Genomic DNA, 26,965 nt, shown 5'->3' with positions numbered 1-26,965 from the left:
CAGCTGAATATTAATGGAGGCAAAACTACAAACACAGGTTGGCACGAAATAAATCTTCAATCTATTTTAGTCTGCACTGTGAACGTTGTGCTGTCAGACAAACAGAGAGATTAGCAGTAATCCTGCTGCCTTTGTCAGAGAAGTCAGGGACAATGAAAGTCCTTACAGATAGTTGAATGGAATACCTTTAGTCATAATAGTCTAAAAATACATTCAAATCGTGTTTTTGTATTATTATTGTTTACGAAACACAATTTATAATGGGGAAAACTGAATAACAAGTAACTGAACGACATGTTATTCTTAAACTTCTTTATCTTTCTAATCAATGGTACCATGAATCAATTTCTGCTATTCACCAGCCTGAAGAACTATTTTATGCTTTGTCATTATTTTAAAAACCAGGATAGCAACAATCCTATTTTTGTACTGCTTGTCTCTGAAGCATTTACATTTCTTGCAGATAAAAAAAAAACCAGTCAGTCTGTACGTCTAATCTGACCTTGTATTGTGATCTGAGAATAAAGTGTGGCACGAGATTATAGTAAAGTGAAAATACACTTCTGACTTAGTAAGTAAGAATGTTGCTAATGTTATCAGAAACATTACTAAGAAATTAAGCACGTTGGCATTTTTACCTTCTTAATGACTGTCTCTAATCATCTTTGCCAACATTTTTAGAAAAGCATGTGAAGATTGACTATAAGCTGATAAACAATTAAACATGAGCTCTCCAATCTGACCTGTATGCTTTCACTTCTAATCAAAGGTCAATAAGATCTCTGATACACAATAAATTAGGAAAAAGCAGTGACATTTTTGCAGTTTATCTAATCAGAATGCTTTACGGCAATTACGTCTTCCCAATTCAGACAGAAAGACTAAACTACAGTCCCTAAGTGAATATTTACTAATCACAGGTCACATAAAGCAACACCTTCCTAGTTTAGGTTTATTTCTGCCACCACACCATTTTCTTACACTAGAATTGTAGGAGCAAACACAATAGTGGTGGCTTAAAGCCCACCTCTGCTCCGCGCCGTCCTTTAGATGAGCCTGGTCAGATTTAATAAAAGAAGGAGTTCAAAACACCGGCATAAAAGTTATAACAATAATCTGATTTTAATACAGTAAAAAACACAATACGAAATACAGAGTGCCCTAAAACAGAGCACTCCGGGCTCCCCGCTCTACTGCCGTGCGATACAGATATCGGGACCAGCCAGTCAGAAACAGGGAGAATTTTGCATGGGTACACAACAGTATATATAGACATATTTGGGGCGGAGAGTCACTTCTTATCTTCCACCGGACTCAACTCCTTTAATTTCTCAAGGAAGGTTTCACACAAACTATTCTTTCCCAAACAATCAAACATTGTACACAGATATATTGGTGCTTGGGATTATATTCGCCCCAGAAAGAACCTTGAAAAAGAACATGTGTGTGTGTTAGTGAGGGGAAGTGTATGTGTGTGCTGATAAGCGGAGGCGTATGTGTGTGTGTTGCTGATATCTGGGTCAAGGAGTTTATGTGTGTGTGCTGGAGACAGGAGGTGTATGTGTGTGTGTTGGTGATATCTGCCTTATGGAGTGTAGGTAAGAAGGTTTATATATATATAGGATTACTTCAAAACAGTCCCAAATAATACATGTTCACTTCAATACAGTTCAAGATAATACCTGTTTACTTTAATACAGTTTAGAACAATATCTGTTTGCTTTAGTATCCATTGATGCAGGTCACAATGTTGAAGGCATATTATTATTATTTTGGAAATGTACATTGCTTCAGTTTGAATTAAAGGGAAATGTGTTACCAAGTTAAAAGAAGGGAGACAATCTGATAATGCATGTTTTTATTTTCATAACTGTGCTAATAGGAAGTGTACTCTTAGGTAATGTTAACAACACTCTCCTTAGACTTCACCCTCTCTTTCTGTCTTCTTCTTGTATCTTCCACTTCTCCCTCATCTTCTCACTCTTCCTGTCTCCACAGAAAAGGGAGACTTCATTGCGTTGGATTTGGGAGGCAGTAACTTCAGGATCCTCCGGGTCAGAGTGAGCCATGAGAAGAAACAGACGGTTCAGATGGAGAGTGAAATCTACGACACACCGGAGGACATCATTCACGGCACTGGAACAAAAGTAGGTTTATACTGAGATACACTCACTGACACAAAGAGTCTCTTCAGCTCAGCCTGAAACATCCTCTCCCTCTCTCCACCTCTGCCCAGCTGTTCGACCATGTGGCAGAGTGTCTCTGTGACTTCATGGAAAAACACAGCATCAAAGACAAGAAACTCCCAGTTGGATTTACTTTCTCCTTCCCCTGCCAGCAGACCAAACTAGACGAGGTAAAACAAATTCATAATTGATTAGCAGATGCCGATGTTGTCTACTTCTATGTGACACACAACACTTTCCATGTGTTATCTTTTATTCAAATATCTGACGATTATACTGCAGTACATTTACATTATGAGTTAACCCAAGCCAAGTCTCCATTTAGCATTAAATCTATGTCTTTCCTAATCTCACTTTCCTGTGGCTCTCTCTCTGTTGTCTCCAGGGCTTTCTGGTAACGTGGACAAAGCGTTTCAAGGCCAGTGGAGTGGAGGGAATGGACGTTGTCCAGCTGCTCAACAAATCTATAAAGAAGCGAGGAGTGAGTCCTATCTTTGGTTTCATTTTCTGACCATGTGACGCCTCACTTCCTCATTCTGTAGTTACCAACGTATTTATCTTTATTTATTGAACATTTTCTGGTACAGGACATACATCTTGAACACCAGACTTTCTAAATACAACAAACAAACTATACAAAAAATAACACCACAGTTTACAAGTTTAAAAGGACAATAATTTCACAGGCTTTATAATTATACCAAATATCCTTTGTGTTTTTTCTGTCACTAGGTATAAATACGTTTTTTCTCTTTTCATAGAAACACTTATGGGAATCATTTTGAAATCATTTATTCTAAATTAAACTGGGATGCAGAATGGCACATATAACCACAAACCATACTTACTTTTGTGTGTGTGTGTTTTCATTTCTCTGAGGACTATGAAGCTGACATCATGGCAGTAGTGAATGACACTGTGGGAACGATGATGACCTGTGGTTTTGATGACCGGCGCTGTGAAGTCGGCATCATCATAGGTACTTCAACAAAGATTCAAAAGTGTATTTGGCATTGTGGCACAACAGTTTGAAGAAACAGAATAGAGCTTGATTAAACTTTAAAGGTCACCTATTATGCAAAATCCACTTTTTCATGTCTCTTCTACATCAACATGTGTCCCCTCTGTGTAAAGAGACTCTGAAAGTTTCAGGACAAAATATTCTCTCACTTTTTGTCCTGATCCATTTATAGAAAAACCTGTCTGAAAATGAGCTCATCAGATTTTGGCCACTTTATGATGTCATAACGATGTTTTGGCTTGTGTAACCATTAGCCAATCACCAACCAAGGTAACCCCCCCCCCCCCCCTATCACCTGAATCTCCTCCTAGAGCACCATTGTGTTCTATTTAACCAAATATCTCTCAGAGGGGCGTGGGGAGGGGCTCCTTATTTTCATCTAAAGTAACAGACAGAGAATCAGCACTTTAGGAACAGGGCTGAAACAGAGGGGATTATGGGATGCTACAATGGTCTGTTTGGTGTTTAGAGCCAAACACTTCAGAGACATGTTTTGTATCTGAGACCTATAATATATTGATGAAAAACAGTATAGTAAGGGACCTTTAAGGATATGTGTTTCTCTGTGTAAGGTACGGGCACCAATGCGTGCTACATGGAGGAGCTGCGCCACATCGACCAGGTGGAGGGGGACGAGGGCCGGATGTGTGTGAACACGGAGTGGGGGGCCTTCGGAGACGACGGCAGGCTGGAGGACATCAGGACAGAGTTCGACAGAGAGATAGACAGAGGCTCCATCAACCCCGGGAAACAGCTGTATGTCAAACCAAAGCTGCTACACTCTTATTTTTTTCTTCATCTATTGAATGAACTCCAGAATCAGCTGATGATTAGCTGTCAGTCTGTCAATTAGCTTTTGCTTATTGTTCTGGGTGTGGAGAAAGTATAACAGGATTTTATTTATTTTGTTGTTTTGTCTGTCTGACTGTTTGTCTCCTATTTTTCCTGTAAAGCGACCTTGGGTCCCCTGAAAGGCGCTATATAAATCTAAGTTATTATTATTATTATTATTATTATTATCATTATGATTTTCCATATGGTTATTCATTTATATTTAAAAAATCAAAATAATAACAAATATTTTGTAACCAGGAACTTTAAAGACACCAGGGATGTACCTCCAACTTTACCTTTGAATGAATGTAGCTAATGTATGGCGCTGTGCTTCAAGATTCCAGTTGAACTGCATGTTTAAACAAGTGCTCACAGAATTCCAGCACTGTGTTAATATATAACATGCAGAGATAACGGCATTGCTCGTTGTTGGCTGGATGCCTTAGTTGCTTTCCTACATGGGAGCCAAAGCTTTTCCTTTTTTTTAAGTAAGATGCTTAAAGCTTCAACGCAAAAACAGCAGCATTCAAAATCGTGCTATCGACTACGGTATTGAAAACCGGTAGAAGGTACTGCTAAAAACTCAACTAGTGTCACCATTTTAAATTACTACCAATGTCTATCTGTTTGTCATTAAGTAATATTTAACAAAATATTTGTATATATTTTACCAACCTTTCATTTTCCCTTTCCCTGTGTGTTAGATTTGAGAAGATGGTCAGCGGGATGTATTTGGGGGAGCTGGTCCGTCTGATCCTGGTGAAGATGGCCAGAGAAGGCCTGCTGTTCGAGGGGAGGATCACTCCTGAGCTGCTCACTAAGGAGAAGATCGAAACCAAACACATCTCAGCCATAGAGAAGTAAGTCACAATTAGTACAATTCTATGCAGTTAGATATGAAACTAAATCATAAAACTGTAAATGATATAGTTCTAGTCCATAATGGCTTCTCTGTCTTTCCTGTTTAGGAGTAAGGAGGGGTTGATGAGAACCAAAGAGATTTTACAAAGACTTGGCGTGGAGCCCTCGCATGACGACTGCATCGCTGTGCAGCATGTGAGTATTGTTGCTGAAAAGCTTGTGAATCCGTTATTATTTTTTTTAGAGATGCCGCTTAAATAACCTTAAACTATAGTTATTTATATTGCCGCTTTTGCGAAAAGTTGCACTACAAGGTGCTAAACAATCATCTGAAAAGGCAACAAGGGTTAGCAATGATCATAGCACATTAAATACGGGTTGATAATGGATTAAAACATATTGTAGTTCATTAAGATTAAAAGAAAGCTGAGGGTAACAACTAATGATCGAATTAGTTACTGTAGTTCTGCCAAACAAACTATTAAAAGCAAATAGGATGAACAATATTACATCATATAAGCCCTATCGTTGTATTTAGGTATGTCTATTTTATTTTATGTTATGCTTTTAAGTGCAAACAGAATTATAATGTACATGAATACTGCCATAATATGTGCCATCTGACAAAGAGTTTAATAAAATCAAAGGAGCTTAGTTTACCTTATTCTTCAGCTGCTTGATGGTTTTCTCTCCTCGTCCTTCAGGTCTGTGCCATTGTGTCTTTCCGTTCGGCCAATCTGATTGCTGCGGCGTTGGCCGGCATCCTGTTCAGGCTGAAGGAGAACAAAGGCGTGGCCCGACTCCGAACCACTGTAGGCATCGATGGATCTCTGTACAAGATGCACCCACAGTGAGTGGATCCAATATTTGTTTATACAACACGCTCTGTTGGCACATCTGTTGTAGTACATTCTTGATATGTCAATGACCTTATTGACAATGCGTGGTGTCTTATGACTAAAGAAGTCTACATTTCTCAGCGTTTAAAGTCTCTTATGTGTATTTCAGATATGCCCGTCGTCTCCATAAGACGGTTCGTCGTTTGGTGCCGGACACTGATATTCGGTTCCTCCTCTCAGAGAGCGGCAGTGGGAAAGGAGCTGCCATGGTAACGGCTGTGGCCTATCGCCTCGCCGAACACTCACGAGAGATCACCCAAACACTGTCTGAGTTCCTCCTGTCGACCGAACAACTGCTGGAGGTAAAGACAGATACATACTGTAGTGTGTGTAATATGTGTAATATGTGTGCGTGTGTCTTTCACTGTGTTACTACTGCTGAATATTCTCCTAAACTATTCCAGGTTAAGAAGAGAATGAGGATAGAGATCCAAAATGGCCTTTCAAAGAGCACTCAGGACTCTGCTACTGTCAAAATGCTGCCAACCTTTGTGAACAGCACTCCTGATGGCTCAGGTGACACACACACACACACACACAAAAATGACACACCATGTTGAACCTCGCTCTGAGTGAGAGTCCTTATCCAATAGTGATCTTTTATGACTGAAATGTCATACACATTTAGCTTACGTCACTTTTGCAAACGTCAGAAAGTCATCATCAAAAAAACTAATTTATTTGAATAAATACAAAAATTGCCAACATTAACAGCAAAAGTAACATTTAAGAGGGAGAACCTTCATGTTACAAAGCAGTAGAACATGATTAATACCAAAGTGCAATTGCAGATTTAGCACACGAATAACATGGAAAATCTCCAAATCAGAAGAATTTATATTTTTACATTGATGTCTTCAGCAATTCCTTTTCCAGAATTGCACAAGGCATATCCCTCAGGTGTTAGTATGTTTGCCATGGTTACTGGTTTATTTATGTATTTGTTTGTCTGCTTGTCTTGTTGTCCAGAGCATGGAGACTTCCTGGCGTTGGATTTAGGAGGAACCAACTTCAGAGTTCTGTTGGTAAAGATTCGTTCAGGCAAGAGGAGAACCGTGGAGATGCACAACAAGATCTACGCTATTCCTCTGGAAGTGATGCAGGGCACAGGGGAGGAGGTGAGATCCAGCATGCCTCACTTGACCCTGTAATATGTGTTAAACTGGGGGGGAGGTAAACATTGAACTTGACCTCAGGTCACCTTGTTGTTACAGTGGAGATTAGGGTAGTTAGGGAGGATGTGGGGTATGAAGCTTGGTGACTTGGAGTTAAGTGGATAGGATGGAAACAGCAGGGAAGAAAGTGGATAGGTAAGAGGAGGACAGAAATAAAGGTTGATTAGCATTGAGTTGACCGTGTTTAAACCGTACATTTGAACTTAACTCTTGTGCACCGGCTGAGGCTAATCCTGTCTGTCACCTTTTTGACATTTTAATCCTCACTATTACTCCTCCATGTGTTTCCTTCCTCCTGAGATACTCCGGACAAGAAGCCAGAAGGGGAAAGGCACTATTTTTGTGAAATGTTTTCACTTATTTTGTTTAATAAGATTATTTTTCGGCTCACCCAAAACAAGCAGCAAGCAACAAGCATTTAGTAAAACAAACGCTTGGACCATGTCATATTAAATATGAAAACAGTTCATATAAATGTAATGGCTTAAATCCTCTCATTGCCTCTCCTCTGAGTTGAGAATATTGATGGCACTCGGGAGGAAGGACTTATTGAAAACATTTGTAGTTGCATATGCCAGCATGCTCACTTTTTTTCATCAGTTTTGTAAAGGTTAAAGCTTTTTTATTGTATTTGTATAGCATATAATATAGCATTCTAGCATGTAGTGTGTCCTTTAAGTGGTATTGTTGTTTATAGGGTCAACTATACTTTATGAACCGGACAATTTTTTTCACAAAGCATCAAAGTCAAGCATATTTTTCTCTGGCCACACCTCAATCTGTCATCTTATAACGTCTTTTCTATTATCTATCCAGGATAAGATATACTGTATGGTGTTAAATAACTGATAAAGGGTTGATCAGAGTACAATATGCTTGTAACTACTCTTCAGACTATTGCTGTAAATAAGAATGAACTTGCCTTGTTATGTTAGTGACACAAACAACATATTTAACAGAGGTCCACCAAATTCCACCTCTCCCTTTGACTGAGCGATACTGCCTGCAGGCAAATTATATAACCGTTCTGTGTGTTCAAACCTCTGAAAAACGTAAATTACAAGGCTGCATCCACAGTCACATAACACTTAAAGGAATACTTCATACACAAAGGGATGATTTGTATATCCACTACTCATCCCATGTCACCTTGAATTCTTTAAGAAGACTTTTTTGCATGTTGGTGAAGAATCTTAAATATAAACTTCTTGAAAACAATAAACACGTTTTGAGTATTAAGTTTGTATAACATTTTTATCAAAAAAGGACACTGTTTCTTTTGGAAAATGTTTGAATAGTGAAGTAAAGTCAAACTAATGTGTTGGGAGCTGTTTAAACATGCAAAAAAAATCTATTAGGTCATTAGGGTGAGTAATCGGTATATCGGTAATCGGTCATTAAGTCTGTCGTTGTATTGCTTTAATTTGTTCTATAAAGTCCTACTTATGGTTAATTATTGCCTCACATCAAATTAGTCCATCCAGTCATAAATATTTAAGTTTTATGTCGAAAACTAATGACTTGAAGCCAGGAATTGAGTAATGTTTGAAAATGTTTTTATTATAAATACTGTCGTTTCACATATTGTCATATGTTTCCTCCTCCAGTTGTTTGATCACATTGTGCAGTGTATCAGTGACTTCCTGGACTACATGGGGATGAAGAACACTCGTCTTCCTCTAGGCTTCACCTTCTCCTTCCCCTGCAGACAGACCAGCCTGGACGCTGTGAGTGATTAAAACATCCTTCACTTTTAATTGGCAAACCTGTGTCTTACTTTCTTTTAAAATCCGCTGGGTTACAGTCCAGTGATAGCACACTTATTACCAGCTGCATCAAGAGAAAGGCCCTTCATGTTTCCAAAATATCAGAGTATAGATATAATATATGAGTCCTGGGCAGACCATGAGATCCTTTGATCCTACGCAAAATATGACTTACCTGTTACTTGTTTGTGTATGTGTGTGTGTTTAGGGAATCCTTGTGACATGGACGAAGGGCTTCAAGGCGACAGACTGTGAAGGAGAAAATGTGGTTGGTCTGTTGAGAGATGCCATTAAGAGGAGAGAGGTATGATATGAGGAGCAGCAACATGTAGTTATACATGCTCTGAATCAGTGGTTCCCAACCTTTTTTCCCAAGAGCCCCCCCAAATGACTCCTGTTGGAAGGGCCGCCCCCCCCACACACACTCACGGGGGGGGGGGGTAATTAAAGTTTAAAAGTCTCAAAATGCTACAACTACTGTCACAAACTGGATGAATGTGAAGTATGTTGTTAAAGGAGGATGAAAGCGTAATTAAGGAGCACTATTGGAGTGACTTTGATGGTTATTGGACTCAGGATTAATTCATTTGGATTCCCGCTGTATGAAGAAATTAAAGGACGGCACAAGTGGAAACAATTCACAAAGGGATTAAACTGTTTAAAACACATGCTCAAAGTAAGCCGGATTTTGCCCATGTGTTTATGTGGATTCAAAAATCGTAAATAATCTACAAAATGGAGGAGACCGATCTGATCGGAGCAACTGTGACAAATAATCCAACTGAAACCGGCAAGGACAATGACTATGTTTTAAAAATGCGCTTATCCAGCAAAGCCTGGTTTGGACACTTTACGGGCAGAAGAAACATTTCCATCAAAGACAAGGCTTTTAGTGACAATCATGTATTGAGTTACAATTATATGTAAAAAAAAAAAAAAAAAAGTCGAAATATCATATTTGGCCTCAAATCATCTGAGGCCTGGCGCCCCCCCTGCGATCTTTGGCGCCCCCCCCAGGTTGGGAACCACTGCTCTGAATGATTACAAGTGGACTGTATTGTTGCATCATTACATGTTTTCTTCTGTAGGAATTTGAGCTGGATGTGGTGGCCATAGTGAACGATACAGTGGGAACCTTGATGACCTGTGCCTACGAAGAACCCACCTGTGAGATTGGACTTATCGCTGGTTAGTCTTCCTTATATTTACGCATTCATTCGGAAAGTATGCAGCCAAAACGATGAAGGAGCTAATAAAACAATGGCCAATAGTTGGGGAGAAACACTGAATTTGTCGAAAAAAGAAACCTATAAAGTATGTGTCTTATGTTAAATAAAAACGTACTTACTTAATCGTACTAAAAATAACACCTATTGTCTTCATTGTTATTGTCATGCAGTTAACATGCTATGAAATACCCATTAAATATTTCACCAAACATTAGTCGGGGTTGTCAGTTTACTCTATAATAGAAAAGGGGTCCCTTGAGGGAAATGGTTGGGACCCTTTGCAGTAAAAATCTAACATGTCTGTCTGTTTCTAGGCACTGGCAGTAATGCATGTTACATGGAGGAGATGAGGAACATTGAGACGATCGATGGAGATGAGGGCCGCATGTGTGTCAACATGGAGTGGGGGGCTTTCGGAGACAACGGATGCCTTGATGACATGAGGACAGAGTGCGACCGCGCTGTGGATGACTTCTCCCTGAATTCAGGCAAACAAAGGTTAAAATCCACACACACATCTTTATCTCCTGCACTCATATACTGATAGATTACTTCCAAGTTCCAATATGTGTGGATGCATCTATATGTTTATTCATATGCACGCTATATGTGTTTTACAGATTTGAGAAAATGTGCAGCGGCATGTATCTCGGGGAGATTGTGCGAAACATCTTGATAGATATGACCAAGAGAGGATTCTTGTTCAGAGGACAGATCTCTGAAACACTGAAGACCAGAGGCATCTTCGAGACGAAGTTCCTCTCACAGATAGAGAGGTAAGAAAAAGAGCTCTTTCTTAGTGTTTACTGTTTGTGTCTTTAAACTGGCTGTGAAAAACACCAGATCATTTATAGTAGATTGCACTGCAGTGGCGGATTTAGGATTGTAGGAGATCCGGGGCTTAGCCCAGGAGTTGTTGGGTTGTCGCCTCCTCTAGGGGGGTCCGGGGGCATGCTCCCCCGGGAAGATTTTTTTTTAAATATTGAAGTTGAAAGCATCAATCTGGTGCACTTTGAGAGCAACATTAACCCTACCTTAATAACACCTTAAAGCGGACAAAAGGCACTGGAGAACACTCATTAACACCCTTTAATGAAGAAAACTAATGCCTTAACTCACTCAAATAGTCGTTTACTTATTAAAGGAATGCTCCACTCATTAGATAATTAATCAAAACTTCAGTATTTAGTGAAACATTATATTTAAACCATACCCTGAAGAAATCAGCGATATTCCCCGGTAAATAATGATTTTATAGCTCTTTTTGATCAAAACCTGTATATTCTGTCAGGCCGCTGCCATTTTTGCCATTTTCAGTAGTCACGTGATGGTCGTGACGTCATCCATGCGTTCACTTTGGAAACACACGAAAACATGGCGGAGTATTTGAGTTCGGACTCGTCAGCCGAGGAAGAAATTTTGAGCAATATGAAGAGATTGGATGGGGGAATTCAGCCATACAGGTTCGAGCCAAGTAGTCAGAACCGTCAGGAATCCAGGGACAGTGACGATGAGGATGAACAGCACGGTGATCTTGCTGGAGACGATCCCTTTACTCGTGCAATTGATTTCGGAAGGCGAGTAGGAAGACCTGTACATGAAGGGTGTACCTAGAACCACGATTTTATGGGGCCGGAAAAACTGGGGAAAAGTACCCGCTAGCCGGTACTACGCTATATGGAAAGGCCACCAAAAACTGGCCTGGCCTGGACGATAAAGGACGTTGAAACGGGGCTACCCGCTGCAATGGAAATGCGCTATAACATACCTTATTCTTACTCCGAGCACTACTTCTGGTCCTCCGTCGCTTCACACTTGCAGAGGGCGATTTCTCAACTGGCCGAACTGGTGTCCTGGTCGGTGATGTTCGCTGCATACATGCGCCTGTGGATCTTTCGGTTCGGGCCGGCCACATTTCGCTAGCCACTGCCTCCGAACGTACTTCCTACGCTTACCTTTTGGCAACAGATGGAACCGAGCATTCCGTGGATTGTTCCTATCAGAATTGTGGCAATGTTTCGCGATACAATGAGGCATATTTGAAGAGAGTAACTACAGTAAATAACATGAACATCAACGTGTCCTCGAAACCAAACGCATGGTTTACGTCACGTCCGGTAAAATGGCGCCGCCAACAGTGTTGATGTTATTTCGGTAATTAATCAGTTTAAAATCACTGATAATGTCATCGGATTAAAAAAAAAAAAAAAAGACTGGCAGAGAATGGTCTATTTTATCGGATGATAATTATTTAAAAATGAGTGTCATGAGCATACCATTCCTTTAAGGAGTTTTAAAGGATGCGGATAGTCTCACTTTGATTCTGGCGCATTGCTTATCGTTTTATAGATCTATTCTCATCCACCATCTTTGTTTGTGACATACAGAGTGCAAGAGTCACGTTTCTGAATCGGACACTCTGAGTGGATGCAGTCACAGCCAATCGGAGTCTGATTCAGAGGGTTGCCTGTCAGTTCTGTTGTTATGTGTACTGAAACGAGAGCCGGTATAATTCCACGTGCGAAAACAAAATACAAATTGGAATACGTTATTTTAGTGTCTTAAAAGTAGACTGAGGTATGAAGGGTTAACGTTACATCTTAGGATAATTTTTAGTCATGTTCTGTATACATACTAACATATAAGGGTATACTTAGTGTGGTTACTCCATGTTTACTAGCTATAACATTAACGTTACATCACTCTTTTTCACTTCTTACTCAATCAGCCAGAGTGCAGATATCACCATTAGATTAACAAACCTGAAACATCATCTATTTCTTGACTGCTGGTGATGACATTGTTGTCAGCTGCTGATACTGCTGCTGCTGCAGCTTGTGGCCTGCTTCAATGACAATAACTTTCTAATATCCATAACTGTATAGGCTATTAGCTTAAAACTCGTCAGGCACTAGGAAGGATCACTTCTTCTTCAGGGCAGGCTACGCAGTACGCAGGCTACTGTCCCACAGTGGCTGCCTCTCTGGTGGACTCCGGTACTGCACATTACTCCTGAGACGTTTTTATTTTTTTCAAGTGAAATATCCGGGGCTTTTCAGAAAACATCCGGGGCTTGAGCCCAAGTAGCCACCCCCTAGCGCCGCCACTGTTGCACTGCAACTAATTATTGCTTCTTTATTTACCTTTAAGCGGATATATTTGTACTTTAAATTGCTGTTTTGGTACTGAACTACTAGTTAATTTCCCCTTTGCTCATCATCTATGTCTCTGTTTTTTTTTTCTTCCAGTGATAGATTAGCTCTGCTGCAAGTGAGATCCATCCTGCAACACTTAGGGCTGGACAGCTCCTGTGATGACAGTATCATAGTCAAAAGGGTAAGCTATATCCAAATACAAATGTGGGCAAATAACGAACAATTTCTTCTGAGGAAATGTGTGCCCAATAAAAACTAAAGCACACAATCATGTTTAACAGCCAATCCAGTATCATGCTCAACCATTGATAATCATCATTCCATCAGTGGAAGTTATCAACACAAATCAAGTGTCCTTACTGACGGAGATGGAGTTTGAAGAGAATAGACACACTAGCTCTGAACTGGCCATGCAGTTGATTTAACGCCTCCCTATTAGACTGCATTAGATTTAGCGAGGTGTACTGTTAAAGAAGGCATGTGTATTGGACTATACATGGCATACACATGTTAAGTGACATATCTTTTCTTAATGAACACACTGTGACAGGTTTGATCCGTTCAGTGTTGCAATAATAATAATGTTTTCATTATAATTTACAGGTTTGTGGGGCAGTGTCCCATCGTGCAGCTCAGCTTTGTGGGGCAGGGATGGCGGCTGTGGTCGATAAGATCAGAGAGAACCGAGGACTGGACCATCTGGACATCACTGTGGGGGTGGACGGGACCCTCTACAAACTACATCCACAGTGAGTTGAATTCATCAACAACAGACTAATTACTCAACTGCCAAAGAAACAAAGATAGGAAAGGCCTTTCTATCATGTCCTAAATTGCCTTGTTTTAGTAGTAAGGAATAATTGTATGAATGATTTACTAGATAGCACAGATAATGTAATGTCATATCAGTGTTTTTGCTGTATGTATGGTCAGATATGTGATTTCCTTCATTTTAACCAGCTGCTTTCAGCTATTCCAACTAACTGGAAACGTAAATAAAAAGAAGATGGAAACCGACAACAGGTCTGTACACCTCAAACAAGAAGTCGGAAATTAAAATAATTTATAATCAAACGGATTCATATTCAAGAATCCTCCAACTGAAGAATTTTTACAAGATTACCGCTACAAAAAAACCACTCAACACTTTTAATATTGAACCGTCAGCATTTTGTAGATTCTGTGAGGAGGAAGAGGAAGACCAGATGCACTTATTTTGTTATTGTCCATACGTTGCAAGACTGTGGACTGAGATTCAAAATTGGCTTAAGACACTTTATATTGATTTTGCATTTACTCCCTTTGGTGTTTTCTTTGGGCTTTTGGATGAGGACAGTACACAGTTAATGAATACAATTATTCTTCTGGCTAAAATACTTAGTTTTAAAACTCAATCAAGGACAAATCTGAATGTAAGGTGTTTGAAGAGTAGATTAAAAACACAATTTATTTTGGAAAGGATGATTGCCACAAAGGATCAAAGGATGGCTCAACACGCCATGAAATGGGAAACAATCAGCTCTAGCGAAGAGTGGGATAAAAAGGAACAATAACTATAAATATGCTTGCCATGTTATGGTATGTGCTTTTGATGGTATTGGACTGTCAACCTATTTTTCTTGTTTATGAAATGTTGAAGTGACCTACTGACTGTATTTTATTTGTTCTGTTATTGTAGTGGCAATTTCTTATATTACTTTATATGGTAAAACCAAATGATGATATTATGCTGAGAAATGTTTGGTCAACTCGACCTGTTGTACCACACGGTAGCTTCCTGCCAAGGTCGTACCTGAAGAATGCGGCTCTCCCTATGAGAGCATTGTAAGATAACAGTCAAGATAAAGAGTTATCTCTTTCTCTTCTCTGCGCAGCAACAGTCCTCTATAAAACGCACACACACATTTGCCCCTGTGTCCACTCCTGCAAACGACTCTGTACTTTGCATGACCGTACCTGCAAGCTTGTATAAAGAACTACTAAGACAACTCTGTTTGCTTTCACCAGTTTATTATTGATTACTCTCATTGTACATCTTTACAGTATTGACGAGGTTAAAATATCCACAACATTATGTCCATGTTTTGTGTCTGTAGCCTGTACAATTAAAAGAAACAAATAAACAAAGATAGGAAAGGCCTTTCTATCATATCGTAATTGCCTTGTTTTATGTTTTAGTACAGTGAACAACGTGTTTAACATATTTACATGACACTTATCGATGTAATCCCTGCGGTGCAAATTGCTATTCAGAACAACAAGCAAATGTGAACAAAGACCGGCTCAACCAGTTGTAGAAAACAGATATGAGAAGAGCCGCAGGCCATTTTAGCTTAACAAATTAACACTTAACATGATGTCAAATCTTTTGTCTCTGTCTAGTTTCTCGGGGGTCATGCACCAGACGGTAAAGGAACTGGCTCCTCAGTGTAACGTCAACTTCCTGCTGTCAGAGGACGGCAGTGGGAAAGGTGCCGCACTCATCACAGCCGTGGGGTGCCGCATAAGACAAGAGCTGAGCAATAAATAGAAAATACCTCCCTCCTCTTCTTTCCCCTCGTCTTCAGCCCTTGTTCAGTCAAAGGATCACACATTAGTGTAGCTGCTTTAGTCTGTCTAAATGACAGAGAGGGAGATCGTTTTCTCTGTGGTGTTAGATAGCAGAGAGTCATGCACTAACATATTTAACAATACTCAGACTCTTATGTTTTTGTGTTGTTTGAGGTTAAACTTGTAGAGATAAAATGCGAACATTCAGCTGTGAAAAAATGTGGCTAGTAGAAAAATAGGTTTACACGCTCCTGTAACGATGAGCTGTTTATCATCGCCATCTGGAGGATTCTTCTGATGATTGTAGTTTGTTACAATATACCAAGTACAACAGGTTCCAGACTATTTGCATTGCGGAGAAACATTTATCCTTGCAACATGTGTAGTGGATGCAGCGTCATAAAAACCAAAAGCTTCCAAAGTGTTTCCACTGTCTCAAGACGGATAAGGGATATGAGATGATATATAAATGTGTAATAAGATTAAAGGGAATATTTTTAACTTTGAGATGTCTAATATCTTACCCAGAAATGCTACAATATGTTATATATACATTGTTGCTATTTATTTTATTTTTGTATTGCGCAATGTTAAAATATATTGAGGCACACAGAGGAAGTCCACTCAGCCGGTACTGGTCCTGTAGCGGAGGATTCAACAATCTACTCAAGGGCAGAAAGGAGAAAAAGGGACTTTAACGATGCTTAATCTGCAGGGGATGTAACGTGCTTGTTAAATGTGCAGATGTGTTCTACTTTATTTACTTTGTGCTGTACTGTAACATATGTCCAAAGAGCACTTGTATTTCACTAAGTAGAAATCCTGTTATTGTCTCTCGTCACAGCTACTGTATGTACGTTCTAGTTGTCTTAAGAAGTGCTGGTTACCCTCTTCATCACAATAAAACTCACCAGCTACTTAGTAAAAAGCCATGAAACAGGAATGTGATACAGATGCCACTGGAACAACTTTGGCCAAACTGTATAAAAAGAATAAGGTAGCTGAAACTTTAAGGGGTATTTAAACATTTGGAAATATTGCTTCTCACTCACTGTATACTCCGTATCATCCTAAAGACTCAGAAAGGTGTTAAAGTGAACTACTCTATGGCTCATTCAAGTAACACAATTATTGCAATGTAATTTGTTTTTATCTGTGATAATGTATAAATCATACTTATTGAAAGACTGGCGAGTTTATTCACTGGCATTTATGTGAGATATTTTCATTGTAGGGGTTAGCAGGTTCTCTGCACATTAGAGCACAAAAGGTCTTAACATAGTGGCACTGTATAGCTCACAGGTAACTGTTAATGGTGGGGCACAGGATGTGAGATACTACAGTACATAAATGGCTACATTTGTTAACTATGGTTAAAATGGCGACCTTGAAAGACGCCTATATAAATAAAATGCATTATTAATTGCTGCTCGGTTACATTAAGCACCCATTTAAAACTGCTACAGAAAAAATGAATCCTAGCAAATTACATTTTCATTCCTTCGTACTACGCTGCTCTACTGTTGCCAGGGTAAAGATGGCCAGCCGCTCCAGCAGCTATACTACCTTGCCTTTAGATGCTCTCAAAATTAGAAAAGTCTGAAACTTGAATCTTGTTTTCTGTGTTCACAAAACCCAGACTGTATCTGTCAAACACTGTCAGTCAATAAATAAAGACAAACTTGTGTCAATACAACCAAAGAGTTTTAATCTATTTAGCCAAACATGACTGGATTCTGCTTACAGTACTGCAGCTCTAAAGAAAAGGTCAAATATTCAATGACATTTGCATACCTTGTCTTAATTGAAATGATAAGGGATGCATAATATCATTGAATATTTGACCTTTTGTTTAGAGCTGTTGTGGTTTTACTTGAAGCCAACAAATAAATGTCTTTCTAAAGTTGTGTTTTCAGTTAGTTGGCCTAGGTACATTACAGCAAAACGTAATGGGTTGTTGGTGTGTTCAGAGGTTCATTAAAAAATGAAGTAGCTATGAGAGAATGTAAGTAAAAGTGATTTAAAAACAAAGTAGCACCGCCCCTTTGACCCCCGTGTTACATTTGAACAAGAGGAGAACTGAGGGACCATTACACGCACACTCACATTTATTAAACATATTATCAACTTTTATTTAGGCCACAAACTTCTACCCTGCTGATTTCTGTAGACAACAATACATGTTTCACTTTGTCACTTTACCTTAAAAGTAAAAGTTGTCACAAGAATTGAAAAGGTTTTCTCTCCATTCTGAAATGTTGACAATTACAAGCTACATTATTTACAACATTATCATCATACTAACTGCACAAACATGTCACCTTATTTACATTTCCACTTCATCAAAATATGTTACATAATACACTCAATAGATTACATTTACATCACATTCGTCTAATTAGCAGCACTTTTAATTTTTAATGTGTACTCTACTTCACCATGAACATAAAAATCTTAAAATATTACAGTTGTAGGAACGTGTGAAGTCACAATACACGAGCAACGTACTGTATGAATGCACACTATGTGAAAGACATGTTTAAAGACTGTTACAATAAAAGATACATGCTCACCATATAACTGATAGTAAGAAACATCCAGCAAAGTCTATACAAATAATCAAGGCTAATTTTGCCTCTAAAATATTTTATAATCAGTTTTGTGTTTATTTTGTCAACTGAAACTGTAATGATGGTGATTAGAAAATCAGTTAATATTATAAATAGCTAATTCTGTGTCTTTCAATGTAATAAATTGAGCAAGTTGTAATTAAACTTTTGTTCGACTATTTCAAGTGACAGTAGAATAACATCTTTAAAAGCTGCATTGATACAGCAGAGCTCCTCAGACTCATATTCTAAACTGCAAAGATATCCCCTTAATAAAGGTGTTATTATAAGCTCAAGGCAATCCCACACTAACAACAAGAGCTAATCAGCACATTGGTGCTAACTTTGAACACCAGAAAGCTGAACAAATGTTGCTTTAACTATGTTACCAATAACAACACTTTGTGTCTTAAGATTGGTGACAAATATGAAATGTCCCATGTCGAAGAAAAAACACATTATTAAGGCTTGCTGCTGATGCCAGAGGACTTCTCATCCATTATACGTTGTTGTTGTTGTTGTTGTTGTTGTTGTTGTTGTTGTTGAAAATAAACATCACAAAGACTACAGTTTCACACTCTGTAGATATCCACAATTTCCAGTTTCTCAAAGGAGAAGCGTAGTTAGTGAATGTAAATGATAGAGGGAGGACAAAGGAAAAAGGCTTCAGTAAGAGAAATGAATCATGGATGGATTTATCTACAGATGTTCTTACAAACATCAAACACTAACAATGCGAGAATAAAACTCTTGTTTTCATTAATGCAGATGTAGTTTCTTCACATATAACTCTATTTCCATGACCACTTTGGTATTAACAGCAAAACATCCACCAGTCACATTCATTTATATTCCTCTTTAACGAAAAAAAGGGTTATTGGTCCAAAGCCACATCTAAACAACTCCCACATGAAGTCACCACACTTCACCCTGTTGGATCTCCCCTATATTTTTTGGATGAAGTCTAATTATTATCAGCTCAAAAACCCAATTATTTTCTATCGTGATGTCCTCATCGTGTTTTGTTTCAGTTGTTGTGCTGTAGAAGTGTGTCAGCTGGAGATCTTGTATCTTCTGCACATGTGCTGTGTGAGCTGTAAGTGTTTAATGGTGTTTGTTTTTTAAGCTGCATGCAAGCATCTCTTTCTGAGTTGATATCACTGTTGATAGCTGCGTTTGCGTCAAAGGCGTTGGGTGTTTTGATGGAGGTGTGTATGTATGTACTGTCTTTGCGGTGGCTGCGGCTCATGGTAGCTCTGAAGGTGTGTGTGTGCTGCAGCTCCATCCTGTCCTCCTCCGACACTTTGATGAAAGGACACCAAACAAACGCATGACGGAAACCAGCACGAAACCTGCAGAGAGAGGATCATTCGTTTTCTAGCCCAAGTTTTGGGATACTGGAACTTTAGTGTGAATATGTCTTTTACCTTTGGTTTAGACAGCAATAGATGATAGGATTGTACATTGTTGAACTCATCGCCAACCAGAATATAGCCAGGTACACCTGACAAAGAAATGAAACACGATGCCCAGTTAGTAAATCAGACTAAAAGCATTTCAAATGTTTTAGAAGATAGAGAGCAACCTTGGTTGGCTCAATATCTCTATCTGTTATAGGAACTCCACAGCATTAAATATAAACTGGTGGGCAAGATTGTTAACTCTAAGAAGGATAATAGACCGCCAACAAAAGCAATTCCATGATTAAATGATGATGAACAGCTGTAAACAGCAAAGCCTGGCCAATTATCTTTGATTAAAACATCCCCCTGAGTTTGTCCCCTTAGGCTGTCGCGATGTAATAAACCTGGCAACATTACATTTGAAAATGTTCTTTAATTCAAAATGTAAAGTCTAATGTACACGTTTAGACAGGTCAGGTGTTAAGGAAAAAATAATAGTACACTTAAATATGAGAGGCAATTGGCTTTGCACCAAGGACATTCAATGACTGTTACATTTCTTCTATTTTATGTCATGTTTTCTCCTCAGTGAGTTGAGACCAAAGATACTTTCCTGTCTTGGCTTCACAATAAAGGTTGTTACATTTCCAAACAGGCAGAAAGGCAGCTGCTCACCTGTTGGATGTAATGCTGTTTATAAATGTCTCTGTTAAAGGATCCCAGTATGAAGTAGATGTGGTAGGGCAACCAGCAGAGGGCAAAGGTCAAGACCACGACAACCATCATCTTCACCACCTGTCGGAAATCACAGAGAAAATAATAGCCAATAATGCCATATTTTAAATTCACTCATGTAATTGTGTTCGATTCACCCTTAGCTTTACTTAGCCACGGTTATCTGAGCATTTTGAAAATAGTGATAATGTGACATCAGAAGACTAGAACTGTACTTTATGACAGTATAAAAATATAAGTGTGACCTTTCTCTTGGCAGTGATCTGGCTGTGGTAATTGTCCCTCGCCTCTCCAGGGATGTGCCCACCCCATAATGACTGACCCACTAAACTGTAGGTCACCAGCATCACCAGCAGAGGGAGCAGGTAGATCAGCAAAATCACTGCAAACTGATAACTGCAGAGGGAGAAACAGACAACAAGCTTCATTTGTTTAATGGTTTCAGAGATTGTTAGGGGTTGTGAGCCCAGATTGTTTGTAGTGTCCCTTTGGTTGATATTGATACTGTCTTCCAAAAAAGCTTTCTAAACCAACTCCATTAACGGCCTCAGCAACATTTAAAAGCGACTAAACAATCTTAACCTTTAATTCAAGTCAATCAAGCCTGCTTTGGTTAGTATCAGTGAGTAGTTGACAGATAGTTTTTGGTTTAGATGTATTATAGCAACTGAAGGTGTCCAACCTTGGGATTGAAAAACAGAAACCAGAGCTGTTCGTTTAGCATGAAGACTTGAAATAACTAACGGATAAGTTAAAAAAGAAAGCAGAAAGAAAGTGAGGTTAAAGAAAACTATTTCTGCTAAATAGTTAGCAATGATTGAGAGTCAGACCTAAACATTTCAGATGTGTGTAACTCACACTGCACTGTAACTTGTATTCATGTACCTTTGTTATTCATGTTTTATTATCTTTGCTTTTGAATGAGTATTTTTAAATGCCCTTTTATAATATGTTTCTCAATGCTCTTAATGTCTTTCATTTTTGTAAAGCACTTTGAATTGCCTTGTGTTGAAAGGTGCTATATAAATAAACTTGCCTTGCCTTACATACATGTTGGCTTCAACTCACAGATGTTCAGAAATATGTGAATTTTAATAACTTTTGTACTGATTTGCATGACTGTCCCCTTAAATATGAGTGCACCTGTCATGCAGACAATATCTTTGTGCTGATAACTTGTTAATTGATGTTAGCCTATACATCTTCCTTGTTGTAAATGTCTGCGGTTTTTTCACCTTAGTTGATGTGTCCCTCCATAATCGTCCGGCCAGTCGACCATGCACACAGTTCTGGGGTAGTAAAATATTGTCACGCTGTAGTAGCACTGAGGGAAAGCCAGTAAGATTGCTACGATCCAAATGAGGGCGATCACAACCTTTGTAGAGGTGGAGGAGAGGCGGGGCTTCAGAGGGTGGATGATGGCCATGTACCTGACACAAGATAAAAAGGTTCATTTATGGAGTGTTTCATTTAGAGTATGATGTTATACATAGGAACAGACCAGAGTGGTTCCTATAACACAACATATCATTTATATTTAATTGCATTCTACTGTATATGATAAAGTGGTGGTTTTGTCTGTGTTGCCTTTCTCTTTAATCCATTATTCTGAACACATTATTCTCTGCCTTAAAAGCTTTATGGGCTTTAATTCTAACTGAAAATGTTGAATAAAATATCCATCCCCTTTTTCATCTATAAATCATATCACTAACTCTGAGTCATATGTTAGTAAAATAACGAAACCGTTGATCTGCTTTAGAAAAGAGAGATCTCCTTTACAAATAAATGAACAGCTCTATATTTCGTGTGGTATTATTTCAAGGTTGTGGGCATTTTGAGAGTTATAACAAAGAGGCTTTTTCATGACCAAACCTGCATTGTATATATTTTCTGTCTCTGTCATTATGCTCGTTTCTGTCTTTCTGTCTGTGGTTATGTCCTGGCCAACTGCCAAAGTTATAATATCATATTTTATTTCTCCCTTCATGTCTGTGTGACAGGAACTGACAACAAGGTGAGTGTCATAATCATCTGAAAAAAGACATCTTGTGTAAATGTCTCATAATGACTTTATGAAATCAACTGAATACACTTTTATAGTGAACTACAGGAACGTGTTAAATCACAGAAAAGACCCACTCCTCCTTCGATGCCTTAAAACTAATCGTGGATAAAAGCTACTGTGTGTATTTCCACATGTAAATGTGCTTTATTTAAAATAAGTAGTGCCCTCTGGTGCATCACTCAAGGCGATCTATCACTCATCTTATACAATCTAGTTATATTATTTAACTTAACAGCCTTTCTCAGTATTATCACCATAACAGTCAAATGATTAAACTATAACTATAAACCATTCCTTTGAATTATTCAGGACTGACATCATGAATGTATTGAGGGCTTCTGCAACTATTTTTAGCTAAATGGATTAAGACTGTGTGACTTGCATTTGATTAGGTTCATTGAAGATGTTTCATTGTCTTCTGTTTTTGTTATTTTGTAAGGTCAGCTGAGCACAAATTAAAAGATAACTACGTTTAATTTGTCATCTAAATACAAATAATAAAAGATACTTTTTGGACACACTGCTATTATTTAGATTCAAAAGTGTGTTAATCTGGCGTTTCTGTATAAAACAACCCATATTCAGGTCTTTTGCATACTTTAAAACATTGACGCTCATTTCCCTTTTTCATTCGCAGTTTACTCTTAAACCAGTTTTTTTGGCACTATTCAAATCTATATATAAAGTCTATGTTCTTATCACACACACATTTGAAGATAGGTGGAACCTGAGGGTTGTTGAAACAATATGGAGGTGGCAGAGTATTACCTCAGATTTTCGCTCACGTTTTTCCATGATTGATTGTTTTCTGCCTGCTGCTGCTCCTGAATAATGTCTCATAAACTGATGACTTCACACATTTGGGAACGATTATGGAGGAGTTATTTAGGCATGAGCAGATATAACATCCTTCCCTATTAGCCTATGGGTCATTCATCACTACATCTGTCCTGAGCCAGAGGGCCTTATATCATGTAAATGTTGATGCACTCATGAAACTCAATGTTACTCTCTCCTCTAAAAAAACGGTATTACTATGTACGTAAGTGCCTTCATGCTATCAAATGCTGCCTAATACAACAGCACTGACATAAATGATGACTTTGTGAAGTTTATAATGTTCAATTTGTGTTGACACTGTTTCAAAAAGGTGTGGATTTAACACTACATCCTTAATCTGTAATGGTATATGGACTGTACTTATATAGCGCTTGATCAGGTTGTTTTCACCCATTCACACCTCATTCATATAGAGGAGTACCACTTGCTATAGGGAAGCTAACATTCATACACACCCAAGGATACATAGACATGTACAACATATTGTATTTGCCCTTATCCTAAAGACCATAGTAGTTTTCAACACAGTTTGTACTTATCAGCCTGTAGAGTTAACACATTTATACACTATAAGTACTGTAAAACCAATCACAGCTAGAGTAGTAATGGACCAGTTAAGTAGGTTATTTACAAAAACAACTTGGTTCTTGCACTGCGGAGTTGACTGTTTCACAAATTGGTCATCTGTCCTTTTTTACACTTTGCATAATGTAGTTCCTAAATGAGGCTTCGCAAGAGATGACAATGAGTTCTTGCTTTAGTGCCTATAGTTTCAGGTACAACATAGTGTCTGAAGTACTTTGGTTATATTTTAATGGAAGTTTGGATTAGAGTAACCACTTAAATATCATGTAACTCACAAATGAAATGTTAAATCAGACCTTATCTGAGGTTTTGTTAGAGCTCTCTCTTACCTGTCCACTGCGATGGCAGCCATCGAGTAAATAGATGAGAACATGGCCGTGATGGGGAAGAAGTTCTGAAACCGGCAGTAGCCGAGGCCAAAGTACCAGTCGTTGTGAAGTGCGTACACAAAGTTAAAGAGAGTGTTGAAGGTTGCCATGGAAACGTCAGAGAAAGCCAGGTTGACGATTAAGTAATTGGTCACAGTCCTCATACGTCTGTGAGCAAGAATAATCCAGATCACTGTCACATTGCCAGTGATGGACACCAGGATGATGAGGGAGTACGCCATAGCCCACAAAGCCACCTGAGAGAGGAAGAGCGGACGATAGAGGAAAAGGAAAGTTAGGAAAGTAGAGAAAGAGAGGAGAGGAGAAAGGAAAAGAGGAGATAGGAGAGGAAAAAAGAGAGAGAAGAGGAAAGATGACGAAAAGGAAAAGAGGAGAACGGAGAGAGTTCAGAAGGAAGAGGTGGAGACGTGGGAGAGACGAGTGGAATTGGATAATTATAGAGGAGAGGTAAAGAAAGAAGAAAAAGGCCGGAAGTTATTAGATGAGAGGGGAGAAGAAGATAGGAGAAAGGAGAGATGATGGAGGAAAGGAGATGCGGAGTGGAAAAAAGCTTTGTAAATATTAATAGATCATTTTCTGCCCTTTCATTCTGCCCCATAAGGCTTAATGTGTGGTCTTGGTTAAGTTTGTGTTTGCATAATATTTATGTATCAGGAACAATGTACACAAATTATTAAAATTATGATTTTGTTATTAGTATTACAATCAAATGTATGTATGTTTTGTTTTAGCTATGAGTCATTTCCATCTGCAGTACCTGGATAGGTACACAAAAACTATTACAACAGGATCACTATAGACATGATTTATAGATTATTCACACATCCTTAAGGACCGACTTTATCACCTTTGACATATTTACAAAAACATTTTTTAGCATTGATTATTTCATAAAACCTCTTTTAATATTGTACTCTTTTTTCAATGAATTCTGTCGCATTTTATTTGATCCTCTAAATGGTTTCAGGCTCTGCAGGATGCACTAAAATAGGAGTTCAAGTTGTATCTCTGATCTTTATCCTCCCACCTGCCAGTCGGGCTGCTGGAACTGATTCCCCGTCATCTCGTTTCCGTCCTCCTGCCAGTCGGTGGTCACGGAAAAAGGCCATGAAGTGGCCTCCATGTCTCTGTCGACGTGTTGGATTCCCTCAGCATCCATATTCTACTCCCTGTCACCTGGTAATACAAACTTTACGCATAAGGGTATGACACACAATGAGAGTTACAGGTAAAATGACCTTCACCTTCTTCTTCACATGGAAAGAAATGTCAGATTTGACTTGAATTAGAAAATGTTTAATATATTCTGTAGCACCTATTTTCACATTTGGTTTGTAAATATGATGAATTATGTTATACTTTTTAACCCTGATGTATCAATGCATTTTCGATATGAGGTAGTCACATCAAGTGTTAAATTACAGTAAGAGAATGTGGCTTGCAGCACAGCAGTCACCTTAGTTAATAATCATACATCATATCACTATTATGGCAAGTTCCAGTCCACTGATAGCCTATCTTACAGTAGCACATGTAAGTTAAAAACTTTGTCACAGCCTACATTTGATTGCAAATAGGTTTTAATATTTATTATTAGTTCACATATATTTATCTGCCATGAAGCACTAGCTTTTGGCAGACACCCTCACTATTTTGTTTGCCACAGTATGCGCAACAGCCTGCAGCACACGTGATGAATTCACAGATCGGACGGCACAGTGAAATATGTGATATACACAAATGAGATAGCCTCAATCAGATGTTTACTTTTATCGCTCTTACCTTTCTTATAAACGCGGTTTAAGCCTCGTTGTTAGTCTTTTTTACATCAGTAGGCCTATCCATAGTTTTTAATGTCCAGAAATTAGAGTCCTTCTGCGTAATGGACAACCAGGTCCATCCAGTAATCCATCTCAAGACATCTCTATACTCTCAACTCTCTCTCTCTCTCTCTCTCACACACACACACACACACACACACACGCACACACACACACACATACATACACTTTCGCTCTCCCTCCTGGCGTGTGCAACAGCTGATTACGGTGCAAGCTGCTGAGAGTGACTGCAGACGCACTGACCAGCAGCCACGCGACTTTGCGACTACATCTAGAGAGAGAGAGAGAGTGAGAGAGAGAGAGAGAGAGAGAGAGAGAGAGATAGAGAGAGATAGAGAAATTAAGTATTGAAATTAGGTAATTAAGTAAGCATTGGAGACGTGTGTTGATTGTGCACGGTTCGATCTAAAACAAGAGGAGTTAAATAGAAATCAAAACAGCAGAAGGCTGGCAGTTTGGTTGTAAATGACAGAGCCACATAAAGCCTGGTTTAAAAATAAATAAAAGGAAAGGAAAGAGAGAGGTATACTTCATCCCCAGTCCCCTGCTGTTTTCTGCAGCCATCCATTTCCATCTCCTCTGAAATGCTAAAGCAATTGTCTATACTACAAATAGTAATACGTTTCTATTCTCCTCTTTTTTTGATGCAGCATAGAGTGAGAAAGACATACAGAGTGGGATAGAAATGTCACATACTCAGTGTGTATTTCCTGTTCCTCAGAGAGAAGGAGAGCTCTCTAAAAGCCTTGTTATGACATTTTCATTATGAGTTTGTGGAAATAAATGCTTTTCTTATATTACAGGCTAACCTCAAATCTC

At 38.7% G+C, this 26,965-nt stretch overlaps 2 protein-coding genes across 4 annotated transcripts in view; one reads left to right on the top strand and one right to left on the bottom strand.

The window, feature by feature from the left end:
* Positions 1–17,372, top strand: part of hk1 (hexokinase 1) — a 33,166-nt gene extending 15,794 nt beyond the window's left edge. For 2 of the 3 annotated variants that reach the window (XM_034224322.1, XM_034224324.1), the window contains 19 exons: positions 1,999–2,147; positions 2,237–2,356; positions 2,572–2,667; positions 3,057–3,165; positions 3,780–3,963; positions 4,746–4,901; positions 5,010–5,097; positions 5,607–5,752; positions 5,911–6,103; positions 6,206–6,317; positions 6,771–6,919; positions 8,584–8,703; positions 8,951–9,046; positions 9,831–9,930; positions 10,286–10,469; positions 10,592–10,747; positions 13,220–13,307; positions 13,730–13,875; positions 15,509–17,372. In XM_034224322.1, coding sequence (XP_034080213.1) covers positions 1,999–2,147; positions 2,237–2,356; positions 2,572–2,667; positions 3,057–3,165; positions 3,780–3,963; positions 4,746–4,901; positions 5,010–5,097; positions 5,607–5,752; positions 5,911–6,103; positions 6,206–6,317; positions 6,771–6,919; positions 8,584–8,703; positions 8,951–9,046; positions 9,831–9,930; positions 10,286–10,469; positions 10,592–10,747; positions 13,220–13,307; positions 13,730–13,875; positions 15,509–15,656 — 2,540 coding nt within the window. In that variant the 3' untranslated portion in view covers positions 15,657–17,372. The remainder of the gene's footprint in view (positions 1–1,998; positions 2,148–2,236; positions 2,357–2,571; positions 2,668–3,056; positions 3,166–3,779; positions 3,964–4,745; positions 4,902–5,009; positions 5,098–5,606; positions 5,753–5,910; positions 6,104–6,205; positions 6,318–6,770; positions 6,920–8,583; positions 8,704–8,950; positions 9,047–9,830; positions 9,931–10,285; positions 10,470–10,591; positions 10,748–13,219; positions 13,308–13,729; positions 13,876–15,508) is intronic. The other variant, XM_034224325.1, reaches the window with a different exon arrangement.
* A 389-nt stretch (positions 17,373–17,761) lies between these two features.
* tacr2 (tachykinin receptor 2) lies at positions 17,762–26,416 on the bottom strand. Its single transcript, XM_034224331.1, has 8 exons — positions 26,088–26,416; positions 25,333–25,481; positions 24,246–24,541; positions 21,659–21,853; positions 20,669–20,819; positions 20,364–20,483; positions 19,713–19,789; positions 17,762–19,637 (listed from the first exon to the last, which is right to left on the bottom strand). Exons 2-8 carry the CDS (start codon positions 25,462–25,464, stop codon positions 19,313–19,315), a joined length of 1,296 nt encoding a protein of 431 aa, XP_034080222.1. The 5' UTR covers positions 25,465–25,481; positions 26,088–26,416; the 3' UTR covers positions 17,762–19,312.
* Between the last annotated feature and the right edge of the window lie 549 nt (positions 26,417–26,965).

Source organism: Gymnodraco acuticeps, unplaced genomic scaffold (assembly GCF_902827175.1).
Source record: "Gymnodraco acuticeps unplaced genomic scaffold, fGymAcu1.1, whole genome shotgun sequence".
In the NCBI taxonomy this organism is placed as follows: Eukaryota; Metazoa; Chordata; class Actinopteri; order Perciformes; family Bathydraconidae; genus Gymnodraco; species Gymnodraco acuticeps.
Note: the sequence above shows the minus strand (reverse complement) of the source record. Positions and strands in the feature narration are given on the sequence as shown.